The 26,866-nt window shown below is 39.9% G+C and overlaps 3 protein-coding genes across 6 annotated transcripts in view; 1 reads left to right on the top strand and 2 right to left on the bottom strand.

Moving 5' to 3' along the window:
• The window catches only part of FAN1 (FANCD2 and FANCI associated nuclease 1), a gene marked incomplete at its 5' end in the record, with an annotated part of 32,854 nt that extends 29,540 nt beyond the window's left edge, over window positions 1-3,314 (bottom strand). For both annotated transcript variants that reach the window (XR_013922653.1, XM_080351579.1), the window contains one exon: window positions 2,012-3,314. Coding sequence is in view for 1 of the 2 variants with exons in the window: in XM_080351579.1 (XP_080207705.1) it covers window positions 2,012-3,314 (1,303 nt within the window). The remainder of the gene's footprint in view (window positions 1-2,011) is intronic.
• Window positions 3,273-14,667, bottom strand: MPHOSPH10 (M-phase phosphoprotein 10). Of its 2 annotated transcripts, XM_080351582.1 has the most exons (12): window positions 14,547-14,667; window positions 12,314-12,968; window positions 11,361-11,506; window positions 10,769-10,943; window positions 10,350-10,491; window positions 9,858-9,925; window positions 9,029-9,166; window positions 8,690-8,800; window positions 8,347-8,454; window positions 7,598-7,828; window positions 6,017-6,162; window positions 3,273-3,439 (listed from the first exon to the last, which is right to left on the bottom strand). In XM_080351582.1, the coding sequence occupies exons 1-12, from the start codon at window positions 14,621-14,623 to the stop codon at window positions 3,385-3,387; spliced, it is 2,052 nt and encodes a 683-aa protein (XP_080207708.1). In that variant the 5' UTR covers window positions 14,624-14,667; the 3' UTR covers window positions 3,273-3,384. The 2 variants fall into 2 exon arrangements, with proteins under 2 accessions (XP_080207708.1, XP_080207709.1); XM_080351583.1 differs by lacking the exon at window positions 3,273-3,439 and having other exon boundaries at window positions 5,952-6,162.
• Window positions 14,668-16,364: 1,697 nt separating this feature from the next.
• On the top strand, window positions 16,365-25,277 carry MCEE (methylmalonyl-CoA epimerase; the record flags this gene model as incomplete). Of its 2 annotated transcripts, none has more annotated exons than XM_080351402.1 (3): window positions 16,365-16,395; window positions 21,335-21,675; window positions 24,977-25,277. In XM_080351402.1, 3 exons carry the CDS (start codon window positions 16,365-16,367, stop codon window positions 25,127-25,129), a joined length of 525 nt encoding a protein of 174 aa, XP_080207528.1. In that variant the 3' UTR covers window positions 25,130-25,277. The 2 variants fall into 2 exon arrangements, with proteins under 2 accessions (XP_080207528.1, XP_080207527.1); XM_080351401.1 differs by having other exon boundaries at window positions 16,365-16,431.
• Window positions 25,278-26,866: the final 1,589 nt, after the last annotated feature.

Below are 26,866 nucleotides of genomic sequence, written 5' to 3'. Positions count from 1 at the left end.
TTTTATTTGTGACTCTAGGAGTCAGTGCAGACACGGATTTATTAGCAGCACTTTGCAGTAATTCTTTCTGTATTCTGAACCAAGAGAGGAGAATACTGAGATCACGCTACTGGAAGGGGAATAAGCTCTTCCTTTATTTAATGGAACATGTTGTACTCATCCAGAGAAGGGATTGTGGAAATAAAGAAGCTGTATCCTTAATACCTCTTTTAGTATTTGTCAAAAATAGCAAAAGCCTGCATCCAGTAGTGACCTAACCATAATTTTATGCCTAGATCTTCTTTGGATGTAAATGATATGCATCTACAGCTTGCCTCAGAGAGCCAGTAACAAGAGTTTGGTTACTTACCATCCATTCTTTCTTTATATATTCCAATTCTAACTATCATACCATAAACAAGGCATTATCAAGCTCTAAGATGTCACCCTATACACATTTACATGGAGAAAGTTAACTACTGTAATATTTTTATGGCCTTGTGTGCACCAATAGGCTCTGTAACCCCATCCTAGCTCCCACAGGTTTGGCTGCTTGTACTCAAGGCCAGCTTTGATACAGTACAGCTGGGAGGAGCTGTGTGAGCCTTTGTCAGGGCTCCCTTCATCGGCTCAGGAGCTGTATTTAAGCTTGGACTGGTGGACTGCATTCTAAAGCTCTGCTGTGGCATGCCAGCACCCAGCCAGATACCCTGCTAACTTGGCTTCACCTTGCACCTGTCTTGCTGCTTACCGACTTGCCTGAAGCCCTACCACAACTGGAGCGTGGCTGATGGCAGCACTGGTGCTGGATCCGCTCTGTTCTTCTTTAGGCAATGAGGGCTTGTGCCCCTTGCAGGTGAGGAGAGGATGTGGCCCCTGCCTGCCCTACTGTCCCCTTTGGCTCCTGGCTCATCTTCCCATGCAGAGTAGTCTGCTCCTGCTGCTTCTTGACAAATACAGTCCTATGTTATGATCTCATCTTACAATATTCTCATAACTTATGCTAGTATTATTCATTTTTTTGAAGTGTTTGGAGTTACTGCATAATTGTAATTATTGTAATATAATATGTAAGACCTCAACTGTAACTAGGTAACCACTGCAGAAATACCTGTGTAAGTTTAGAGCCCTTCTTCCTCCTCTGGAGTTTCTTCACCTTTTTAGCAACCATTTCTTAAGGTTGTTTGAGTCAGATGAGCTGACTTTTCCAGTAGGGCAAATAAAGAACGCTCATATGGTCCCTTCCAGCTGCTAAACTTTGGAAGAAGATCTTAAGTCAAAAAAAGACATTTCTGAGATTGTTCCACCACAGTTTAAGTACTTCTTAGAGAAACAGATACGCACTGACTTGTTGGTTTGGTTTTTTTTAAAGGAACTGAGATTGTGAACTACTTATCAGGGCTATATTTCTTCCTAAATAGCTAAACCAAACTCTTCTCCATTTTTGTCACCTTGTGATGTCATATATAGTGACCTAACCTCATTCTATTATTCTCCACATTATACAAGTTATTAGAAAAACACTTACTGAAAGCTTTCTATTGGCCTTGGAAAAATTCCACATAATTGCTAATAGCAAGTCATGACCTTAATATTGTCTTTCGTAATGTCCTGTGGTGTCAATCCACGATATCATTTGGAACTTTATAGAAACAAACATTGGTATTTCTGTATTACGAGTTTCCTTCCTTGGAAACATGTTTACATGCATCAGCAAGTTGACTGATGGTTCTAAAAAATAGTATAAAAACAGTAAAAAAAGTGTTTCAAGAAGCCCCAGAAATATACATAATCATTATCTCCTTATTTCTTACCAGTCTCCACTACTCATAATAACCTTCAATTAAAGCTAAATTAGGAAAGTTTACCTACAAAAAGCCACTGAGGGATACGTCTCTGAGAAAAAGGAGCTTCTTCCCTTAAGGAATTTATCAAGTTAAATTCCCAATTGGTATAGTATTCTTCACATAAAAATACATAACAGTTCTCTCTACAAGATGCAATGTAAAACATATTTAAAAAAACAAGATACCTGATAATTTGCAGAACTTGGTTATAATGTTCATATCCTGCTCATCAAAGAGTCTGACATCATCTTCATTCTTCAAGACTGCTTGCAGCACCAATAAAAAATTCTGGAGGTAGTATGGGTGACCAGGAGAGCTGGGCACAGAGCTAACCTCATTTATTTTGTCTAAAATGTCCCCAATGGAATTTTGAAATTCTACGTTTTCCGTAGTTTCTGACAAAGCATGATTAATCTCATTCTTTAAGTCTTCATGAACTTCCACAGGAAGTACCTGTACATCACCCTTGCTAAAGCAATTTTGTGTACCACACTTCATTTCAGTCTTGGAAGAAGGAACGACTTGACTGTGAGGCTGAGTCTTGACTTCCAAACTGTTGTTCAGCTCTGCTGATGTATAAATAGCTAGAGGTGTTTCAAATTTATCAGAGTTAAGCATCACATCTCCAGACCTGCTTTCTGGTTTTGTGCTACTTGTAGCAACTGGTAAACTTTTGTCGTTAATGTTATCAGCTGGTAATGGTACCTGAACAATATCCGCAAGGTCTTCTCCATTATATTTGGTTATTTTTTCTTGAAATTCAGGTTCTTTTGTTGAAAAAAATTGTTCCTGCTGCACTCTCTGAGCAAGCTGATTTTCTTTCTGAGAACTACACTCAGCGTAAATCTCATCATCATCTTGTGCTGCAGCACTTCTGCACATATTGGAAACAGCTGGAGGTAAAGAGTTGATCTCTTTATACACGATCTGTTTTCCTCCCTGGATACGACGTTTTCTGGACAGTTTAGATGCCAAGCTTCCCAAAGAGATTATTTTAACTGTTTGAGCTTGTGGTTCATTGTTAACACTACAGACTGAACTATTATTGCTAAAATAAGGACTAAACTGCTGTGCTGCACTCTCTTCTATTTTCAAGACACTGCTTTTGGAAGGTCTTGTTTCTAGATTTAAGAGGTTTTTTGAAAAATATGAGCTGGAATTATTCTTTACATTTGCAGTTGAGGGATGCTCATTCTTAAAAGAGTTGACTGTTGAATCAATGACACCAATCTCACCATGGTTTCTCTGACATGTTTCATCCATGTGCTTATTTATCCTGTATCTTGGCACCATTTGCCCACAAACGGGACAGGTAATTTCAGTAGAGGGAACATTGTTAAAAAAGGAAGCAATGGAGGAGGATGCTGAAGGTATAGATGGTGTTCCTTTAGCTTCCACGTTTTTAGTTGTTCCTTTCTTTTTATTGTTTTTACTGAGTGACAAACTTATTCGGGATCTTTTAATGTCTGGAGACCTAGCTTCTGCCATTACAAAATTTCAAAGCATTTACATGGCACAGGCAACTTCATTCAGACCATGCTTCCTTATTCTGTAGTACTTAAACAAATACTTTTCTTGACATTGCATTGTCCATCTGTAATCCTCTGACATGCCTTCAAGAAAAGAAAAAAAAAATATATACTGAATGAAAGATCTTCTAAGGTACAAAATGCAACCAGGATGAACAATGGAGAAGAAAAAATAAAATCCTAGAAGTGGAAAAGTCGAGCAATCCTTAACTGCTCCAATGCAACTGTTCCTTTATCTTCTCACTATGCAGGCAAGCAGGCTCATCATGATTGCCACGCTGAGCACTGCAGCAGACTTCATGGGAATGGTTTAAAACATGGAAATACTACTATACACTTTGACTATTTAAATGCCATGTTCACTTCCTGATGTAAATGAAAACCTGAGATAAAACTCAATGAAAGCATATAAAATAGAATCTTAGAATCACAGAATCATTTAGGTTGGAAAAGACCCTCAAGATCATCGAGTACAACCATTAACCTAACGCTGCTATTAGACCATGTCCCTAAGAAATTCATCTGTGCATCTTCTAAACCCCTCCAGGGATGGTGACTCCACCACTGCCCTGGGCAGCCTGTTCCAGTGCCCGACAACCCCTTCCAGGAAGAAATTTTTCCTAATATCCAATCTAAACCTCCTCTGGTGCAACTTGAGGCCATTTCCTCTTGTCCTAATGCTTCTTACTTGGGAGAAGAGACCAACGCTCTCCATGCTACAACCTCCTTTCAGGTAGCTGTACACAATAAGGTCTCCCTTCAGTCTCCTTTGCTCGAGGCTAAACAGCCCCAGCTCCCCTGGCCTCACCTCATCAGCCTTATTCTCTTGACTCTTCACCAGCTTTGTTGCCCTTCTCCAGCACCTCGATGTCTCTCTTGTACTGAGGGGCCCAAAACTGAACACAGTATTCGAGGTGGGCACCCACCAGCACTGAGTACAGGGGGACGATCACTTCTCTAGTCCTGCTGGCCACACTGTTCCTGATGCGAGCCAGGATGCTGTTGGCCTTTTTGGCCACACTGCTGGCTCATGTTCAGCCAGCTGTCAACCAACACCCCCAGATCCCTCTCTGCCAGGCTCTTTCCAGCCACTCTTCCCCGAGCCTATAGCGCTGCCTGGGGTTGTTGTGACCCAAGTGCGGGACCCGGCACTTGGCCTTGTTGAACATCATGCAATTGGCCTCAGCCCCTGGACTCGGCCAGTCCAGATCCCTCTGTATGGCTTTCCTACCCCTCCACCAGATCAACACTCCCACCCAATTTGGTATTGCCTGCAAAATTCTGAGGGTGCACTCAGTCCCCTCACCCAGATATCACTGATAAAGAGATTAAACTGAACTGGCCCCAGTACTGATCCCTGGCAAACACCACTCGTGACCTGCCGCCAATTAGATCTGATATAGTCACACCCTCTGGTTTTTGCCGTTATCTTGTTTGCTGTTTACATGTGCACTGTTTTCGGTGCCCAGTACCCGCTTTCCAGAGCCCACGCAGAGCGCACGTGTGTCCCACGCACCGCTGCTCGTCTCGCAGCGCACACGCGATGGCGGCTGAACGCCGCGGACCCCGCGCGGGCCGGGCCGCGCTCCCCGGGCCTGTTCGGAGCAGGCGGAGCTGCGAGCGGCGGCCCCTCGGATGCGCTCCCGCCGCGAACGGCGGCGCCTCAGGTTTGTGAGCCCAACTCAGCCCCTGCCCGGCTCCTGCCTCCCGCCCCGCGGGCGCCGCTCCCCTCCCCGCGCCGGCTGCTCGCCGACCGGCCGCCGCCTCCCCTCGCCTGGGCCGCGCGAGGGGCCCAACCGCAGTCCGCCCGCCCGGCTTCCCCACGCACCCGCCGCGGCCCAGCGTCCCTCGGCGGGCCGGGCCGGGCCGCGCACGGGCAGGGGACAGCGGCCGCCACAGCCACGCGCGGCAGCGGGCCCGCCCCACGGCACGCAGCGCCGCCACAGGCCAAAGCAATGCACCGCCGATGGCGGCTCCCAGGCCTGGGGAGCGGATTGCGGAGCACGGGTACGGCCCTCTAACAAAAACGTACCAACTACGACCTATATAAACATCTCGGCCTCTTTAAATCTAAAATTACCTTCAACAACAAAGGGTGAAAACCAGCTGTCATCTTTCTTTAGAAAGGAGAACCCAGAGGGACACTAGCTAGAACTTGCTTTTTTGTTCAGCCAAGGAAAATGCAAATACTGAAATATTTCCACCTTAAGCAATATAATTTAAAATATATCATTTGCTTACTCTGAGTTACTGCAGGCTTAGAAAGCTTCTCTGTCCTCCCTGTTTGATAATCACAATTTCGAAAGATAATTTCCCATTTATACTGGCAGGATACACCTTAAGTTCTTCAGTAAATGCAGTTATTCCTGCAATAAATACAGAGCTATTACAACAGCTGACACAAAAACTATGGACTATAGAGACTGAACACTCAAAGCACAAATATCAAGTATTCTACATGGTTATGTATCTGCCCGTGGCAAGAAACTTTCTTTTTTTGGAATAAAAAGACAAAATCACAGTTCTGTGGTAGAAAATAGAAGTAAAGCCTAAAGGAAATTGTCACAGAACATTTTAAAGATCAAACCTACTCAAATTCAGCGTTCATCTAGAAATGTTTTAATATATACAATATCCCACATACATAAAAAGGTAGATTACAATTTCAGTTTGTGAACAGAGAGGGCTTTCTGCTGCTTCTGTTTCTTCTTTACTTTGGTTGCATCTTTGATTTGCATTTTTACTTGATCTTGCAGTTGAGAAAAGAAGGCCTGGGATGATTTCAAGACTTTGTCTTTACCTTCATCCTGTCATTAGACAAAATATTTGTTAAAACCAAAAGATGTACAAACAGTACCATTACCATTATATGTGAGAAATCAGTAAGTAATGTATTTGACTTTAAAAAAACCCTGATAATTGCTTTTCAAGGATATTTTTCACTGCAATCTTAGAGCACTCCTGCTGTCTAAAGAAACAAAGTGCACTGCTTTTCTAACAAGCAATTACCATGGTACGTAAGAACACGCAGCAAGAACAGATCCTTGCACATCATAAGCTACAAATACATGTCTGCTCTGCTTTTGAAAAGATAAGCATAAAGATTTTAGAAGTAATCAAGTGATTTTTCCTATTAGTTTCTAACATCTCAACATTTCTGAGATTTTAAAAATTTAGTTAATATGGTATCATAGGTGGTACACAAGTTTACTGTTTTACAGCACGCAAAACAAAATCAATTGGATGAAACTAGAGAGGCTCCACAGTAAGAAATAGAAAGTTAAACAGGAATATTCTGTTTTGAAATAGCTTAAGTCACTCGAAGCTCAGAAAGAACTAAATAGAAATGTCATCCACAATTACGCATGCAAGTCCCACTTAACCAAGCAGAACAGTTCAAATGCAGGAAATAGGAGCGTTAAGTATTTGCAGGAACACCATCGTGTGAACTTTGCAATAAACAAAAAGTAGTACCTAATGCAAACAATCATTTCCACTTTGTGAATATACTTTGATAGAAAGTAATTGTATCATACTTTTTTTCTTGTTTTTCCATATCTAAAGATTAAGTTGCTTACAAGTTCAAATATATTTCATAATCTGAGTAAGCTTATAATGTTCCAACAACCATTCAGGTATTATTTATTCATAATTAAAGCAATAACACCTACATAAATATGCATTATAAACAAGGGAGTCATTGCAAAGTGCAACCAAAGCTGTATTTTTTCAGACCTCTGTACTGACATGATGCTGTCAGGATACTCAGCAAAATCAGGACTAAAAAGGCATTCAACGCTAGTTTGCATAGGACAGTTATAACTATGGAACAGTCCTTCCAAAAGTGTAGTTCAAAAGAATACAGGGGAAGGGGTGGGAGGAAAAAAAAAAAAAGAGTATGCTTTGCATCTGCCCGTTTCATGTCTTCTTCCTACCTCTTTCTTTCCAATAGCTCCATTTATCTTTTGTATTTGCTCAGATATAAAGAAGGTAACACGGTGTGGCTGGTAAGCATATGTACTACTTGTGTACAAGAATCTTTGAGGGGATGGACAAAGATTAGGAGATGTAGTTGTGCCAAGAGGGATAGGAAGGAAACAAACCCTACACTTCATAATTCTTTGTTATAAAGTTCCCCTTCCTCTCTCTAGCTAAATATTGTCTATCCTTGGGATTCTAATATTCTAATATTCTTTAGCTGGGAAGCTCTAAGTTATACAGGATTACTTAAGAGAGCCTTACCTTGAGCAGAGTTGCTTTGCCTTCCTTTGTAAGCTTTTTTAATTTTGCTGCAGCAGCTTTTTTGCTAAGTTTTGTGCCTTGTTCTGGTTTCATCTTTTCAAGAAGCTTTTGACGTTTCTCCCTTTCTTTCTGCTTCATACGTTTACGGAGTTTTTTCTTTCTTCGTTCTCGTTTTTTGTCTGTGGGAGTCTTTTCTGCATCTGTTTTTACATCACCAGCTTTGTTCTTTTCCTAAAAAGTACAAGATCTCTAGATCCATAAACGTGCAAAAGAAAACACTCGTTTCACAGCACTCAAATCTGCCTTAGTGTTTCCATTACTTCAAGCATTCAGCCAGCTCAGGGTGATGCCATGTAAAGACAAAAGCCAAAAAGCGGCTAAAGTTGGGAAGTGGAATTTTTTCAAATGATTGAAGACATGCTAATTGCTCTTCACTGTTGTCATTTAGCTTTCCCCTTCCAAATACTCATATATATGTTGGGAAAATAATTACCATCACATAATAGTCAAGAAGAAAATCAAAGTATACCATAGCTTAGTGTAGCCAAATAAAACTACCTCTTTCTCCTTTTTCCAGTTATTAAAAAAAAAAAAAAGGCACCCAAACAACCACCAACACTAAAATGCAAGAAAGTCCACAAGGTGGGGAACCCAGGCTGAGGGGGCAGCATTGCTCTGGCAGCCATTACACCCTTCTATGAACAATAGAGATCCTCTTCAGATCCTTCCGTGACCTCATTTATATTTACCTTGATCTCCTCTGGTGCTAAGAGAGCAGCATCGCTAACAGCAACAGGCGCTACTTCTTCCATACTTATAGCTGGAAGGTTTGAAACGATTTTAACTTCTGGTACAGGCTAGAAATAAGGAAACATATTTAGGACTGAGCACACCATCTCACAGGAGCTTACAGCTAACTGAAGATACTAAAGATTTGGTCTTGTTTAGAGGCAACTACAGTGCATTCAATATTAAATAAGAACAAGCTCAGTAACATTCAATGTTTACATTCCATTTCCCAAATAGAATTTAAAGTATCCAGCTTCAAAGAGGGGGAAAAATATCCCAGTGTTATGAAACTTATGTACTTACTGGTTTGGGTGTGAAGTGGAAGTTACAAAGTGCATCCAGCTTCAGGAAAAGTGAATCCATCATTTCCTGAATTTCTTTGTGTTCAGGATTTTCTTCCTCTTCAGTCTTTTGCTGCATTAATAATACAAGGTTACTGCAACACCATTCATAAAGCTATTTTACTTTAACAAGACTGATAACAACACAATACACAATTCAGAGCCATTACACTGGTCACCGCTCAGAGAAAGATCGAAGTACTTCCACAAAGCAGAAAGCAGAGTTAGCAGTGTACACATGAACATGTAAGATTATGTGGTGTGAACCTCAAACTAGAAGGAAAGGCATTGTTTAAATTACCTGGTGAAGTTTCATGTATTCTTGCTCATAGATCTCAGCAAGACTCAGTTTACTCTTTTCATGATCCAAAGTGATACGTTTCTTGTATTCAAAAGCCTCCTCTTTTGGTTTTTCTTTTGGTACTACATCGTCCCATGCCTGAAAAAGTCATAAATTAATGACCAAATGCAACTACAGTCAAATATCAGGTGCTACAACTCATTTTTTTCATATTACTTATCTGGCACATTAGTTTATGCACGTGGCTTCCTGGGAACTCATAAACTTTCACATTTTCATTTTGAAAAAACAAACAAACAAAGACTTACAGCTCTAGCTTATGTGCTTATTTTTAGTGGATCAAGGCAACAATTGTATAACAAATGTGTAGTTTTCTTAAGTACTTAAATACTCGTCCCCACATATAGCATTTTAAAAAATTCAGCTAACAAGAAGCCTCAAGATGTGTGATACAAATCTATCAGTGGATTTTAAGAAAAATAAACAACTGAGTTTTGGTTAGTCTTTAGAATACTCAGAGTGCTACATTTATGGTAACAGACAAAATTTACAGACTGGTATTCCATTCCAAATAAACTCCTTAAGAGTTTTATCTGCAAACACTTTTTTTTTAAGCGCACCAAAACTTAGCATATAACAGGCATGTAAAAACAGAGCTCCTTAGAAATTTAGAGACACATTCATCAAAGCAAAAGAATAAAACTACCAGCTGTAGAAATTAAGATAACTCTACACCTCATGTTTTAAGAGCTTTAAACTTACCGTTGGAATGTGCCCTGTGAAACGAGTCTACAAACAAGTAGAGAGGAACAAGAAAGATAATACTAACCTCATCCAATATTCTCTGTTTAATGATGTCTTCAAGCTGAAAAGTAGTTTCTTCCGTGATCACAGGTGCTGAGAGGAAAAGAGAAGAATTTTAAGATTAATGTTTCTCCAGCAAGAAATACTTTTTTGTTCTACGAAGAATAAAGAACAGAAGAAGGAAGTAAAGCCTTCAAAAAATTTACTAACTGAGGGCCAAGTAAGTAAATAATGTTTTCCTCTATGTTGAAGAGACTAATCATATTGTGGAAGTCTCTTAATAACTAATCTGCCATTGAATTGAGGAACTTTCAGTTAATTTAAAAATGAACAAAGAAGATTACAGCTTCCTGTAGTATCCACTACAAAAATGCACAACCTCAAAAACACACCATGAAGTTTAACTTAATGTTTTGTTACCCTGCTCTTGAGTCACAGGTATTTTCAGCAAGGTCAAAGGGAAGAAAAGCCAATGTGACATTCAACACACTTTCCGGAAAGCCCTCTCTCTACTTACCCATTCGGACCGCATGGTCAAAAAATACCGTTTCCTCCAAAAGGCTGTTTTCAGGTCGTTTTCGTCCAGTCACTTCTCCTTTAAGCTGCCAAGGCTTTTCCTCTAACAACTCTTCTTCTAAACTTTTTATTTTTTTGCTCATCTGAAAAACACCATTTCCTAAGAAGTTTAAAACACAGAGCTCACAAGTAAACTCATAGCAATAAATTAATACTTATTTCAGGTACTTCTAACTCCTCATCACATAAAGATGTGAGAATATATGATTGCATATATATCTGATGTAGACAAGCCAGTACTCTTTCCTTACTTTGTAAATAGCTGCTTCATATTTGCCACACTCTGAACAAATTAAACAACAATTTTTTAAAAAATGGCCACTGTTTCAAAGTATTAGTAAAATAAAAACAAACAATTACCTTTTCCTGTCTCTTCTCAAAAGAAGACTTTATTTCACTGGGATCAATGCCCTTCTCTAATTTCATATCAGTAACATCCTCTGTTTCACTGTCATCTGGCAAACTAAAAGTGACTTTTTTAGAGGCTTCTTTACTTCTCATATTCTCCATCATCATTTCATTAATATCTTCAATCCTGTAACATTAAAATTCAATATAAAGGTTGAACAGCCTCTATAATTTTTTACATGAAGATATTTCAGACATTAGATGTTTACCTGTTACAACTAACGCACAGTTAACAAATACAATAGTCTTTCATTGAAACCTAAAGGCAGGGGACACCAGGGAAGCTTCTATATGTTAAAAATAACTTTCAAAAACCAAAGTTACAGCTATTAAATTATTTATTCAAATAAATATCAAGAGACGATACTCAAAAGAAAAATGAATAATCTACCTTTTAAATAAGGTGACAATGCAAACCATGAACATACAACAGATAACAGAATGACAAACCACAACTAAAGTGAGCCTGGAATTCACACTTTTCTACTTCACTTAAATGTAAAATTAAAAGGTCATTTTAACTGCAAATAAAGCATATATTTACTCAGACATGCTTTCTTCATTCTCCTCTTCAATAGCACTGTCTGCTTCTTCTTCCTGCTCATCTTCAACATCATTAGCTACTGAATCATTGTCATCAACCGGATCAAAGAAATCTTTGTATGTCAAGTCTCTAGAACTTTTAACTTGCTAAGAAGGGGAGAGAGAAAAAACAAAATCACAAACAAAAAACCAAAACCTGTTACAACTGGCAGCAGTCTAAGGGTATCCTGTCTTTTAAAGTCTTTAGCACCTGGGGAATAGCACTACTTGTGTAACAGTGATTCTGTTTCATGAAGCATCAATCTCTGGTAGGGCATGTTAGTAAAACTAACCTCTTTTGCAAGTATTTTAAATATTCTATCACATAAATTAATTTTCAATTTCAACGTCTACAGATGTCAAAGAGTAGTAGATTTTGCCGATAATCCGTTGGAATGCATGCATGTTCCCTTGCACCACAGGCATAGTTCTTACTCGCTAGGGACAATCTCTGGTAATAATAAATAATAAACTATTTATTTTTGAAACAAGTACTCAGCAACTTAAATCAGAGTTACAGAGCCATGTCCCTGGAGAAAGAAGTTTCCCAAAGCCCTTTGCTCTGCATCAGTGACCTTAGTGATCTCTAATTGCCAGATGTCAATGCTGAGTGACATGTCTTTTTCATTTGCTGGGTGATCTATTCTGCAATTCTGCAAGGTTTCTTGTTTGTATTTCTTGTGACATACTATCTCTTCCTTTATTCATGCAACACCCAAGACCCATTTAAAGAGAGACTGTATGTTCTTTTACACTAGGACATTTTGTTACCAGATATTAATGTAAAATATATTATTAAAGTAAAGCCTCTGAAGTCATCAAATAAAATTTTACTTAGTTTCTACTAAGTTCAACAGTTTATAATCACCCTAAGAGACATCATATCTTGATTTAAAGGAAAAGAGATATTCTTACTTTCATTTTATCTTCTTCAGACTCTTCGTCTTCATCATCTGAGATGACGTCTTCAAAATAATTAATTTCTTCTTCTTCTTCTTCCTCCCTGTTTTCCTTCTCTACATGTTCTAAAAAAGCTTCCATCTCAGCTAGCTTGAAAAATTTATCATCCACTATAGATTTTCTTCCCACTTTCTTCAATGTGGTTTCCTTGGATGTTTTAGTTTCTTCCTCCAGAGCTTCAATATCAAAGTCAATATCGGAATCCTCGTCACTGTATTTCTGCATTACGCTTTCTCTGAGTTTACTTTGCTTTTCTTTAGGTTTAATCTTATCTTTTGTATGAACATTCTTCTGTTCGGTTTCTGCTTCCATTATGTTCTCTTCCAGTTCCTTGTCGCTGCTGGTCTCTGCATCAGAGCTATCCTCTTCCTGGTCTGAGAGAAGGCTAAGATCTTCATCCTCGGCATCCCTTTCAATGGATTTCTTGAAGAAATTGAGAACTGCATTGTTCTGGAGTTCCAGTTGTTGCCAAATCTGTTCTTCATCAAAACTTTCTATCACCAGCTCTTTTAGAGGACCCCCACGAACTATATTACTTCCCAGAGTTTTATTCAAATCATAGAGAGTCTTTGTTAACGCTCTGAAGTCAGAAGCCAGTCCATCTTGCACACTACAAGTAAGAAAAAGATTAAGATCTTCAAAAATCACAATATCTAATATTAATATTTTATTTTCTATTTTGCAGAACTTATTAGCTTTTTTTCATTTTACACCCATTAAGTTAATGACAGGCACCTCTTTTTATGTCTGCTCAGGCATTTTGGTGCTACAGAACAGCAACTTTCAACAGTTATTGCTGTTGCTTAACTTTTTACACATTTCTTGCAGTACTACTACTAAACATTCCTAGAAATTAAAACATTGTAATTGTTAAGCCACTCAGCTTCATTACACTTTGTGTATGAAATAGCAGCTGCACAGAATATTCCACCCTTTAATAATTGCATTTTCTTATATTTCGAGCATGTTTAAGCACTCCAGACACTTTGGGGAAGTAAAGAGAATCACAGAATCATCTGATTGGAAGAGACCCTCAAGATCATCGAGTACAACCATTAACTTAACGCTGCCACTAGACCATGTCCCTAAGAAGTTCATCTGTGCATCTTCTAAACCCCTCCAGGGGGTCCAGTGACTCCACCACTGCCCTGGGCAGCCTGTTCCAGTGCCCGACAACCCCTTCCAGGAATAATTTTTTCCTAATATCCAATCTAAACCTCCTCTGGTACAACTTGAGGCCATTTCCTCTTGTCCTAATGCTTCTTACCTAGGAGAAGAGACCAACGCCCTCCATGCTACAACCTCCTTTCAGACAGTTGTACACAGTGATAAAGTCTTCCCTCAGTCTCCTTTGCTCCAGGCTAAACAGCCCCAGCTCCCCGGGCCCCACCTCATCAGACTTATTCTCTAGACTCTTCACCAGCTTTACTGCCTTTCTCTGAACTTGCTCCAGCATCTTGATGTCTCTCTTGTACTGAGGGGCCCAAAACTGAACACAGTATTCGAGGTGGGCACTCAGCAGCACTGAGTACAGGGGGACGATCACTTCTCTAGTCCTGCTGGCCACACTATTCCTGATGCGAGCCAGGATGCTGTTGGCCTTTTTGGACACCTGGACACACTGCTGGCTCATGTTCAGCCAGCTGTCAACCAACACCCCCAGATCCCTCTCTGCCAGGCTCTTTCCAGCCACTCTCTCCCGAGCCTATAGCGCTGCCTGGGGTTGTTGTGACCCAAGTGCGGGACACAGCACTTGGCCTTGTTGAACCTCATGCACTTGGCCTCAGCCCATGGGCAGTATCACGCTAGACACCTCAAACATCCGAGATACAGATCCTTGGTTTCAAAAAGGTAACTGCCTTCCTACACTGCCTTACTCCTCAGCTTCTATATTTGCGTAGTCTCCTCCAGTTTTTTCTCTGGAGTTACCAATGAATGGTTCAACATAGCTGATAGAAACAGAAACATTCCTTGCCCAGTTCCCGAAAGCTGAAGAAAGGCACAGGACACTGCAGCAGCGGCGGCAGGAGCCCCAGCCCGGTCTCGCTCCAGGCGATCCCCACTGAGGGGCACACGCGGCCTCCCCGCCAGCGCCCCGCCCGAATCGCCGAGCGGGGGGTCCGCACACGCACCCGGTCCCGCATCTGGGGGCTCCCCAGCCCCTGGGACACCCCCAGCCCCGCAGTACCTGAGGAAACGCTCCGGGCGCGCCGCAGCGGCCCCAGCCACTCTGAGGCCCGTCTCCAGGCCCCTCACTGCCGCCATCTTGCCCCGGCCGCGGCGCGTGGAGCCCCCGGCACCGCCTCCTCGCGGCCGCCGGCTCAGCCGTCCGGGCGACTCCTGCGGCCAGCGCCGAGGTTCCGCGCACGGGAGTTCCGCCCCGCGGAGCGAGAGCCGGCCCAGCCCGGCCCCCGATCCAAAAGCAGCCCGGCCTCCCAGCCCGCGCCTTTGTCACAGAACCGCGCCGGCTATTCATCTTTAGGTGGGCCTGCTCGCGTTGGCACTGAACCGCAAGCAGGGTACTGCAGAGTCATCCACTGATGGCTGCTGCCTCCTCCCCTTGGAAAAGCGAGGTATTGCTCTGGATTGGGATGTTCAGCACTGAAAAACCTGCTCTAAATATAGTAAAGCTACAGCCATCTTTGCAGTTTTGTCTCTCTGACCTAGATGCAGAGGCTATTTTGGAACGGCACATTTCCAGCTGATTCTGTGAGCAAAACGCCTAACATTACCTGGCGTCCCCAAGCTCCCTAACTCTAACTAGACACACATTCACACACCTATGCAATCGGTGAGCACTGCCCAGTGTTCTTCAACTGTTTTGCTAATTTATATCACAGAGTTTCCTTAAAGTTCATTTTATAAAGTCAAATTAAGCACTACATCCACACACCCTGCAGAAGAAGCTGCTGCTGCAGCTGGGGGAGATGATCTGCCCTCCTCCATGCTGCAAAATGCATCAGCAGGGCTGCTGCCCATGCTGCACTCACCCTGTCTGCTGCTGTTCCCAGCCGTTCAGCTGCTGGATCCAAAACTGTGACCAGCCTTCTAACTTTGTTTTTGCTATTGCCTTTGCTGTTCCTCTGCTGCTTTCATGTTTCCTTCTTACCAAAAAAAAACCAAAACAAACCAAAAACCAAAAGTACTTTTGGTGCACAGAAATCAAAGCTCTGCTATGCAACTTTAGTGAGTCTTCTCATCGCACTTTGTACCCTCCAAATAACATGGTGTGGCGCAGGGCCCAGCCAGCAGAGGCATGAGTATGACCTGTACCTGTGCTTCTCTGAACATCATAAACATATCCGACACTTTACAACCTAGGTTGGAAGCAGAAAGTGTCATATACTGAGACTTCTAAATAACCATCTTGGCCACTGATTTGGATCTGCACTTTTAATTATCCAGATATTATCAGATTTGAAATGGCGCAAGCTGTTTATCACAGCAACTTGCAATGTCCTATGCCCTGTCACAAGAGGAATGCAGCACCAGAAGACAGCCTGCTCATTGTCCAGAGTCTCTTCTGCACTATGCTCTAGTCAGAAAACTTTGCCTCTCTACAGATGTTCCTTGCTATAATTTGCCTCTTTTGCCCTTGCTTTTTCAAACAGCGCCCAGAGCGGTCCCTGCACAGTCCCGCAGCAGCACGGCTAACTCCGCACAGCCGCCTCCCTGCAGGCTTCGGTTCCCCCGCGGCCGCAGCGCTCGGCCCTTCCCGACGGAGCGCTCTTCTTCGGGGAAATGCACCGGGCAGCTGCGCCCAACGGCCCCAGCGAGGGCTCTACAGCCCCTCGGCGTGACACTGACATTGCCACTCCGACGCCTCGTTACCAAGACGCTCCCGTGGCGCCGCTCCTACCACCACAGCCCCGGGCTGTCACCGCGCCGATAGGCTGCCGCCCGGGGGCGGTGGCGGCGGCAACGGTGACGGCGAAGGGCGGCCGCTTTCCGGGACCAGGCTCCGCCTGCCCGCGGCCGGGCTGGGTGCGAGCGGCGGGGCGGCGAGATGGCGGCGTCCCTGGGGCGCGCGGCGGCCGGTAACGTGGGGCGGGGCGGGGCGGGCGGCGGGGCCGGTGAGGGGCGGCGGGCCTCAGGGTGCCCGCTCCGGCCTGGGGCTCCCGGCCCGCGGCGCCGGGCACTGCCGCTCCGCGCTGGGGCCGGGCGGGCCGGCAGGGCGGGAGCGCGCCGCCCCTGCCTGCGCTGCAGTGCGGGTGCGGGCCCGAGGCTCTGCGTGAGAGCGTTACAGCAAAACGGAATTGCTTTTATAAATGCAAACAAGGTCCTCTGATCCACATGATATATTAACAGCTTATGGTATCTGCCTTGCAATAAACTTGTGCAGCAAACTTATAGAGCAAGGAGAAGCTCATCTTTTTACGGTACAACTTGGAGGCCAAATGCAAAATATTTTCCCGTTCCTTATAATTATCTGGACTGTCACTCTCTTAGAGTAGTAAGTACGGGCAGGTTAAACTCACTGTACCTAAACCACACTAATTTACTCAGTAGCCATACACTGCAGGAGAAAAGCAATTGACAGACTTGATGTTGTCAGTGATCAACCAATGGGACACTGGGAATGAAACACCTTTGTATAATTGCACCGATGGAAGAAGCCAGAGCTGCAGCAAAGTGAGACGCAGTTTCTAGGAACTATTGAGCCCATCTGTTTCCCGCAAGCCACCTCCAGCATGGAGCAGAGCAGCACTATGGGTGACCTAAGTAAGCCTCGTTGGCCGGCAGTTTCCAAGATGCCAATGCCACCTTGAAACTGCTGGGATTTCAGAAGGGCCAGACTCTGCCCATTCTCCGTTTGGTGCAGGTTGCTGATACGCAGCCCCTGTATGCCAGACTCCCCATGGCAACAACGTCCTCACCATACTTGGGAGTTTTTCTCAACCTGAAATGGCTGACAATGGAGCAGTGCCCAGTGACAAGGTTCTTACTGTGACCCACTGTCACATAACCTCTGCACAGAGAACATGACTGAATTCAGTTGGATTTGGCTTCGATTATTAAGCCATGTAAGTCAATGAACACTTCCCCACACAGGGAGCAACAAGCCTATGAATAAACATTTGAAGGATGAGGGTCTCACTCTACACTTGTAACTTCATAACCTGCTCTGTTATTGAGTGGGTCAGTTAGTACAACTGTACATATTTAAACTCTGATGTGCATCATAGTAGTAGATCAGTCAATCATTAATAGAATAAAACCCAAATAGAACAATTTAAAAGTATTTTTCAAATGAAGCTGAAGAAGATGACAAACATTCTGCAGTATCACTGCAACCGTATTTGAGAGCAAGATCAGCTGAATCTTCTCTGAAGGACAAAATTTCTAGAAAAATTCAGATGTGGTTGTCAGTGTTTGAAAAACGAGGTCTTAAAAAAACAGTAGGGGGAAATGCTGTATATACTAGAAGAATCAACTGCTTGTGTGAATTTGGTCTACATATGCAAGTTTTTCAAGCAGGATATGTATTTGGATAGATACTTTAGTCATGGGGTCCACTGGCTTCAAAAGAAGCAGAGAAAGTAATTTTTTTTTAACATTGGAGAAAGTTTAGAATTTAATAATTCTCTAGTCAGTGAAGAAGTGCTTTCATCATTGAAGAATTTAGCCGCAGCAATTAACAGGACCAGTTTTTTGATATATACATAAATGTGTTTCTTTCCTGAAACATGGAAGTGATGGGGTTTCAATCTGAAGTTTCCTGAAAAGCTTTCTTTTTCGCCGCAAGGTCGTATTTTGATTATTGGGTTAGAAGACGACTATAATATTAAGAAACTAATACATATATTTACTAATTTATATAATGCAAGGAAAACACAAACACTTTTTGTTTCACCTCAGTCAATTCATACTGGTAATTATGGGTTTAAAATTAAAGCTCTATATGCATATGACTAGAGCTAGGATAAATTCACAAGACTTCACAGAATAAAGTGAAAAAAACTCCAAAAAGCCAAACCTGCTGAACTGAAGACTCTTCTGCCCCTACATACTCATAGGAAAAATATATAGGGCTCTACCACCCAATCCATTAAGTGAGAGGAGGACATGGAGAGGTGCATAAATAATATTGTCATATGAGTGGGCATTTAAGTATCTTTGACTTTACAAGAATCTTAGGAATATACTTACTTTTTCAATAGATTATCTGTCCAGGAAACACCACAAAAATCAAGGATTTTTCAGAGAGAACCCAAAATAGCATGTTATATTCCTTTTGCTATTGCTTCTGTAATAGCTGAGTAACAGGCTGTGCCTCTATTTTCTGTCAATTTACTTGAAAATAGAGAAAATACAAATAAAATTGTAATAACCGTGTAGTCATATGCCCTGTGTGAAGTACAGCAAGAATTACAGATGGGATATGTCAAAAAGAATGGGAAAAATCCTAGCCTCTCCCATCAGTAAGGATTGAAAAATCTACATTTGTAGTATTTCTACTGAATTGTGGTCTATTAATAATTAGAAGATGGAATGAAACAATAAAAGGTTCTAGGAAACGTAACAAATTATATAGTAAGCGGTCCCTATCTTGCAAAGGATTTTTCTCTTGTGGAGAATACTGACCTCCTGTAGGTGGAAGAGTATTTCTTGCTTCAGCAAGAATTGAGTGAGGCCTTAAGAAATTATTGTAGGAAACATAGGTGCTTAAGTAGACTATTAGGTGGACAGAAAAGATCGTTGTGATGTTTCTTTTTTTTAATTTTTAATTATTTTTTTAATGCATTATTTACTCTGGTGATCTGATCAAACTCTAGTCTGGTTAATTATCAGTTCCTCTAATTATGCCAACTAGATACTGCATGTTTCTTGGTTTGTACATTATAAACGTTGCATAGTATTGGTTCCTCAGGCAATTGCTTTGTTCACCCCAGATAAAGCTGCATTTAGATGGCAAGTCTATTTACGAAATAGTTCCAGCATAAACATTTGAAAAGCAAAAATTTTTCGTTTATGTAGGAGTTGCTAGGGGATTTTCTTTACATGTAAAAAGTTGAAAAGTACTTGGAAGTATTAAGTTGCTCTACTATGCTAGTATGATAGCCTAAAAGTAACAAATGAAAAAGAATTGTGCAGAACTTCTGGGTGTGGTGAAGCAGAGGACAGGATGTACCGTGTGAAATGCTGGCAAGAAATATTCCAGGGCAGTTACTTGCATAACTGGACAAGTTGCTGGAAATAATTAATGTAGGATGTCAATTTAGTATTATCAAAAGATTCTGAATAGACTTACTTTTGTGATACCTAAGTCTCTTGAAAGATGTACATTGCGTGTTGTAATTTTAATCTCAAATACACATAAACACCTCTTCTTCCATTAGAGCACAACACTCAGAAAGGCCTGTATTTAAGGACTGTATCAGTTGTCTTTTTGAAGAAAAATTAACTGATAGCTGTAGTCTTGAATTCCTGTGATATGGTAGTTCTCAGTTTTATATAGTGAAGCTAGCTGATTAATTACAGTTACTACTAACCTTTCCGCTTCTACTAACCTTACAGCTACTACTAATCTTGCAGAGTACAAAGAGTCTTAAAAAATGCAAGCCATGCTATCCTCAGTGTATGCAAAGCATCCAGAATCTCAGTGCATCCTTTGCACAATCTCAGCTAAATAGCACATTTGTGAACTTAAAGCTAAGAATCCCTCAAAGACTTTCAAAATGCTGCGATGCCTCTAGCTTGGCCTTGAGGCACTGGGAACTCTGACATGGCCTTAAGCAAACTGGCATGTAATTAAAATGTATCTATTTTATGAATATATCCTTTCATCTAATTCTAATTATGCTGCTAGAAACAACTGATACAATCACAATTTTTTTCCCACCCCAATGCCTCCAGATTCTAGTACTCTGACAGATGAATTTTTAATGTAATTCATTTGTTAGTATCCTCATTTTATTAAAAAAAAGCAACCCTAGAACTATTTGTGAGCAATACAGCAGTTTGACACAGTGCCAAGTTCAGTACTGCCTTGTCAGAGCAGTCAGTGAAAAGTGCTGTAGATATCTAAACAGCTTTTCATCACACTGAGTTTCTCCATGACTTCTCCATCTTTTGTATACATTAGCCCTTTGTGCCATATGGTCATGCAATATTATTTTATAATTACCTTTGTATTTATGATGAGCCAAATCATATTCTTTTGCTTTTGCAAGTCACACTGAATTCAGTGCCACTAGTTGCATTTCAAAAAAAATTGTTCTTGGTCAGTTTGACATGATATTGGTCACACTACTTAGAAGTAAAATATTTGTAAGCATTTTAAAACAGATCAGTGAAACTAAGTATAAGACTTGTATGGCATGTGAAAAGCAAAAAGGGCAAATAATCATTGGAGAAAGAGAAAATAAGAAATCAAACTCAGGGGATTTTTTGATTTCTTAAGCCTCAGATGCAACATGACATTTCTTTCCTTGCCTGGGTTAGTTCTGACAGCTGAGAGCTCAAGTCTTTTATCTTTAGAATCTTGCAGTATTGGTTCTGTTCAAGGTTTTGTTTGGTTTTTCATGTTTGTTTGTTATATAATTTCTAGATGTACATGCGTATCCTCATTTCTTTCTCTATTTTGTAAGCAGCTCTGGAAAATCAGAAGTCACTTTTAAGTACATTATACAGTTGACCGTTACATTTGGCGATGTATTCCTCTTTTTAACAGGCATATATAAGCCTTTACACCAAATTAGTGCTTGGTTGATTAGTTTGTTAGTGGTTTTTTTTTTGTTTGCTTGTTTGGTTATTTAAAAAATAATTCTGAATTATTACATAGTCTCTGAAAAAAAAAATTCCATTGAGCTGTTAGCATTGCAGAATAATTATTTGTTTGGTCGCAGTCTGCCTTCAGCTTTGCACACTGGTGTGCTTATGACATAGGAGCTATATAGGCCTCATTAAAAGGGGAAAGAGAAGATATTGATACTTTCTCAGGAGCATTATATCGGTGCTTTTCACTTTTTTCAGGGCTTCTTAACAGATTGCAGACTTCAACTCCCACAATACGAACTCTATCATCATCTAATTCCTTTTCTCAAAACATTCCAAGCTGTTTGTGGAAACTGGGCCGACTTAATCATGTAGCAATTGCTGTACCTGACTTGGAGAAAGCTCAGTCCTTGTACAAAGATGTGTTAGGAGCACAGGTGAGCGAGACTGTTGCTCTCCCTGAACACGGTGTCTACACTGTTTTTGTGGAGCTGGGAAATACCAAGCTGGAACTTCTACACCCTTTAGGAGAGAAAAGTCCCATTGCAAGCTTTCTGCAAAAAAACAAGGCTGGAGGAATGCATCATATCTGTATTGAGGTATTTAAACACGATATATCATATGATAAGATGAAGATATTGAAGTATGCGTAATTTTTTCATAGGTTTGACCTGTGTCAAGAACACGTATATAAGGCCGTCATATTTGTGAAAATTTATATTACATAAGAAGACGTCTTAAATGTGCCTTTTTTCTGTTTTCAAAATCACAGTTCAATTTCATGATAATTTTTTCCTCTTCTATGCTATAAAGATTAAATTGGGGAGGGGAGGGTTAAGTATCCAGTGTGGAAGGTGGACAAGCCCAATGGCTTGTAAAGAGTGTTTGACAGGTATCAACTTCCTGACTTAGAAAGGACACACACTGGAAAAATATGGGGTTGCAAGGTTGAGCTTAGGTGTAGTTGAGATTTTATCCTGCTTGATATTTATTTGCTAATTGTATACAGAAGTCAAAAAAGATGGTCAGTTGTACTTAACCAAGCAGCAGTAAAGTCTCTGGAGTTTCTTCTGTCCTGTTCTTCCTTGTCCATCAAAGAGAAATTGATCTGAAAGTACACAAGATGTAAAGGTGCTGGGTAGCTATCTTATTTACTGTACTCATGTTTTAGTGTATATTTTGATGCAAAGTTTCATGCTGCTGCCTGTGACATGTTCTTAACATTTTACAGATCTGAGTCTTGCAAACTTTATTATTTCATGCAAAGTGTAATAATAAAAAGTAATGAGATTACTGATGTGGGTAAAAATTGTTTTCTGAATACATCTAAAGAACAGTGTTTGCTGTTGCATGCTTTCATGCAGAATTTAGAAATTTTGCATACACGCAGGCATTGCAATTTTTCTTACATTGTCTGCCTATTTACGGATATTCAAGAATATCAATTCTGTTTAAATTTACCCTAAATTGTATTGCTAGGCAGTTCTGCTATAGATACGTGAAAGACCACAGCTGAATTTAGAAAATGGGGGTTGTAGAAGAAAAGAGTGATTTGCATTACAAATGAAAAAAAACCTCCAGCCCTCTGTAAGACCAGTGGTACTTACAGGTGCAGGAGAAAGAAGTTGTAGACATTTCTCTGGAATAAGAGCTCAAAGCACCCAAAAGTTTCAAGTATATGTAATCTCTTTTAAGACTCAAGTATATGTAATCCCTTTTAAGACATTTCAAGAAATATTTGCTACCAGCTGAATTTGATCTATGTGGATCTCCATTTTGTATGAGAGATTATGTTTTTGCAGATAAACCAAAGATGGCTGTCAAGGGAAGTCATAAGATTAATTATGAAAACTGAGAAGAATCAGACATGCTAATTGTACCATGTGCGACAATGCAGAAGTGTTGCATTAAAAAATAAATTTTTAACTGTATAGAGTAGGTCAAGCAAGCCAGGAGTCATAATCTAGTGGTTTATTTCCATTAATTGGGTATTGGATGAGCTAGAGCTACTTGCAGCCAGATTTTCCTGAATGAAGTCTTGTAACTCACTAATGGATTCACTATGCAAAAATAAAAAAAAAAGGTGATTGTTCTAAGTCCCTCATGTTTGTCTCCAAACAAGTAGAAGATTATAGACTAATATATTAATACATAGAGAAAAATGCAATCCATTGTAGGCTTGCTGTCTAAGTGGGACTGAAAACAGATTTGGTCACTACCATAGTCAATGAAAAAGATATTAACCTCCCTCTTCCAATATTCCAGTCTCCTCAGAATGGAAAGTCTTACAACATCAAAGATCGAAATTCTGAAGTTTAGCAAAAATAGTTTCCAGAAAAACTGTACAAGAAATTCAGTGTTAATGAATTGTTCATTTGCAATTTAAAAAATATTTTGTAGAAATATCTTTCTATGAACAATTTTAGTGCAAAAAGCTGAATTGTAAAAATTCATTCGGTATTGGAGAGGAAGCCTGACAAGTTTATCAAAACGCTTTTTATTTCTTCCTTCTGTCTTATTATTCAAAGGGAAATTTTAGACAGATGTTTTGATAGGGAATTTGTTTCAGACAAAATGAGCACTTTACAAAAAATTAAATTACTCCTGACCAGCTATAAGTGAATTTAATATCTGCAATTAAAAGCATTCTGGATGCTTGGTAGAATAAGAGAGAAATCTGAGCCTAATATTCTCCTAACATGGATGCATCCACAGGCTTTCCACTGTTTGCTCTGCTTCCTTGGGGCTGCAGGAATTCATGCCAGCTGAGCCCACGCACGGTTCCTCTCCCGGCCGTCTCCGCAGGACAGGAGCAGCAGCTGCAGTGGCTTCTAACAACCTGGAGGGGCCCATAGCACATGTTACATGTGCTGTTTTATTTTACATTAAACTTCAAAGTAATTTCTTTTTTTAGGAGACTGGTAGTGCTGTGTAGGAAGAACTGCAGTGAGTTCAGAATTTTCATCAACAAAACTCCTGCAAATGAGCAGGAATTAACTGATTTATATTCCTCTGAATTAAAGCTAGGTATTTACTTCTTCTCTACAATGGCATCATGCAAATTTATTTACCAAGTTATGTCCAGACACCTCAGTCTTGAAAAACAGCAATGCCCTTACTCTAATTCTAGGTCGTCATTGATTATTGACTATTGGATTTGTTAAACTGAGAATGAATGCATTTAAGGTTTGACAAAATTCAAATTTAATCTGATGACATGACATCAGAATTAAGATCACATTATACAGCATAGACATGTTTTTGTTAATTATGTATTTCTGCAGGGATCTGTACTGAAATATTATGTTAAAGGCTATTATTATATTTAAGTTCAATAGGAAAACCTGGGTTTCTGTTAATTCCAGGGTTTTCTTAGGAAAATTTATGAAGCTTAACCTACTGAGAAGGAAGACACATAAATCTAAAAGGGACTTTCCTTTTAGCTTCTGCCCTCCCTTTTCACGAGCATCTAATAAGTCAGTGTTCTGTCATCAGTTAGACAGGGGGCATTCTTCTTTACTTATTGATAGTTTGAAAGCAGTTTGATCTTCTTAGTAATAGTAATGCAGAGTTTAGATTATTTATGGAGTCCTTATAATGTAACAACAGAAAAATCAATAGGCTTTGTGCATGAGTGATTTTTGTTTAATAATTTCTTAAATATAGCATAATCAATTTAAACAATATTTTATAAAATATTCGAATAACAATTGAAACTTCTGTAGGAATTTTATAAGGCTAGATGTTTTTAAATGGTTTTAGAATGTAATTTATTTTCAGAATTATATTAGAATTCAGAAAAAACATTTTAGTAAGTAATCATCTTATTGCTCCTAAACATAGAATCTGCATAACAGTGTAATATGTTAATTTCTGTGAACTGTATTTTTCTTTTATAAGGTGGATGACATAAAAGCGGCCATGACAGAACTGAAGAAAAAAAAAATACGAATATTGAGTGAAGAGCCAAAAATAGGTGCACATGGCAAACCTGTGATTTTTCTTCACCCTAAAGATTGCCACGGAGTCCTTGTGGAACTCGAGCAAGCTTGAGCTGTAATATTCATAAATAAAACAATAGATGTGCTGTGAAGTTACTGAGCTGGTGCTGGGAATATTGATGTGGTATTCCGTTTTTACAAGTTTGCTGTAGTTCCTGTGGATTAAGTACAGCTTTTGAGTACTGAAATAGTGCTACAGATTTAGGGTCATTTTCTTTTTGTTGTTGTTGTTGATCTGATTTTTAGAATTAATATGTTGATATTTCTTGATTTCTCTGTGATTCTAAAGACAAATACATGAGCCGTTACATATGTAACATAGTAATTTATGTTCTGTGGCCTCATGTTTGCAATATGGTTTTACCTCTGTAACCACAGAAACTGTACGGTTTCTAGGTCATCCCACATTATTTTGTTCTACATTTCAGAGCAGAGACCCACTTCTTAGTGACAACAATATAGTTTAGATATTTCCTTCAGAAATAAAGGAAAAAAAGAAAATTGTATTTTCAGTTTTCACCATTCAAGGTATGTGCTTCACACTGATTGATTGATTCATGCAACAAAAAAAAAAATGCTGATGTTATTGTATGGATGTCTGCAACCAGTAAATAAGTTTTCCTTGGCATAACAGTTACTGCCAGGGAAGTTACCATGCATAAATCATTATTTAGTTGTTTTATGATCTCTGTGGATGTGCAGGCAATGTGAGAAAAGTACCTGAAAAATTATTTGCCTGAAGTATATTTCAGACTGTAATCTACTTGTCATATTTTATTTTTTTCAGGTATTGAGTATTTGTTTTTCAGGCTTTATCAATAGTAAGGTATCTGGGAGAGACCTGAATAAATAGCGATTAATTTTTTCACTTACTTTATAAATATTGTTTTCCTATACAAAAGCACTTAAAAATCAGTGGAAAACATAAGCTGCATAAGTCTTGGTTCTGTACACTGTCTTTAACACCATAGAGCATGCCACCACACCTATGTTTGTGATAGACTGCAGTCACAGTTTATTGACTTAATAATGGACAGACTTCACTTTATTGGTGTCCATTAAGCAAGCAGTATTCGTCCAGATATTTTCTTTTATAGTTTTGAGTTGTTTTTTTTCCACATGTCAGCTGTAGAAATTGAAGACTTGCTGTTTCTCTCTCTAGTTTTCTTAATCCTTAAAAGTAATATTTTTTCCTAGCTAAACCACAGTCTGAATTTTACGTTTTCCTACATCTCTGCATATACAGTGAATTGTTTCAGATTGATATGAAGTAAGTTCGTTTTAGTCTAGGATAATTTTTACTTGATGGAAATTGAATTATTTGTGTTCTGTGTCATGTTTGCTACAACAAAATACAAGTATAATGTTGACTGAGATTTAAACAGGCCTTTAAAGACATTGATGATTCCTCATGAATTTTACTTCTGAAAAAAACTCTGCAAAGCCATATATTTTTTTAAATGAAATAGTTTTGCACACAAAATAAATACTACTCCTGTAATATTTTAAGAAAAATAGTGTCTTCTGCAGGATTCTTGCATTTCATCAAATCACTATTTAGAGGGTAGTTTGTGATCTAAATTCTAAATTGTTTGAATTTAGAAATCCTAAGGCTCGTGGTGGAAAAGTAGGATGATTTGATATTTCTGACCTATGATTCTGCCATTCTGGGAGATGTTCTGTTAGCAAAGCTGCTTTTGTCTTTCTGTTATTTCAAAAATGGGGAGCAATCTTTTCTGCAAAACTAGCACAGGAAGTCTTTGAACTTGATACCCTTAGTTTGGTGCAA

Source organism: Nesoenas mayeri (genome assembly GCF_963082525.1).
Source record: "Nesoenas mayeri genome assembly, chromosome: 11".
Lineage (NCBI taxonomy): Eukaryota > Metazoa > Chordata > Aves > Columbiformes > Columbidae > Nesoenas > Nesoenas mayeri.
Note: the sequence above shows the minus strand (reverse complement) of the source record. Positions and strands in the feature narration are given on the sequence as shown.

What these genes read in the sequence shown, in the direction of transcription:
- MPHOSPH10 (XM_080351582.1), bottom strand. Translation starts at nt 14,623, where the DNA reads ATGGCGGCAGTGAGGGGCCTGGAGACGGGCCTCAGAGTGGCTGGGGCC. An exon ending in TTGAGAAGAGACAGGAAAAG is followed by an intron (nt 10,492 to 10,768) that starts GTAATTGTTTGT and finishes GGTGTTTTTCAG; the next exon opens with ATGAGCAAAAAAATAAAAAG. An exon ending in GCAAAGCAACTCTGCTCAAG is followed by an intron (nt 6,163 to 7,597) that starts GTAAGGCTCTCT and finishes GTCTAATGACAG; the next exon opens with GATGAAGGTAAAGACAAAGT.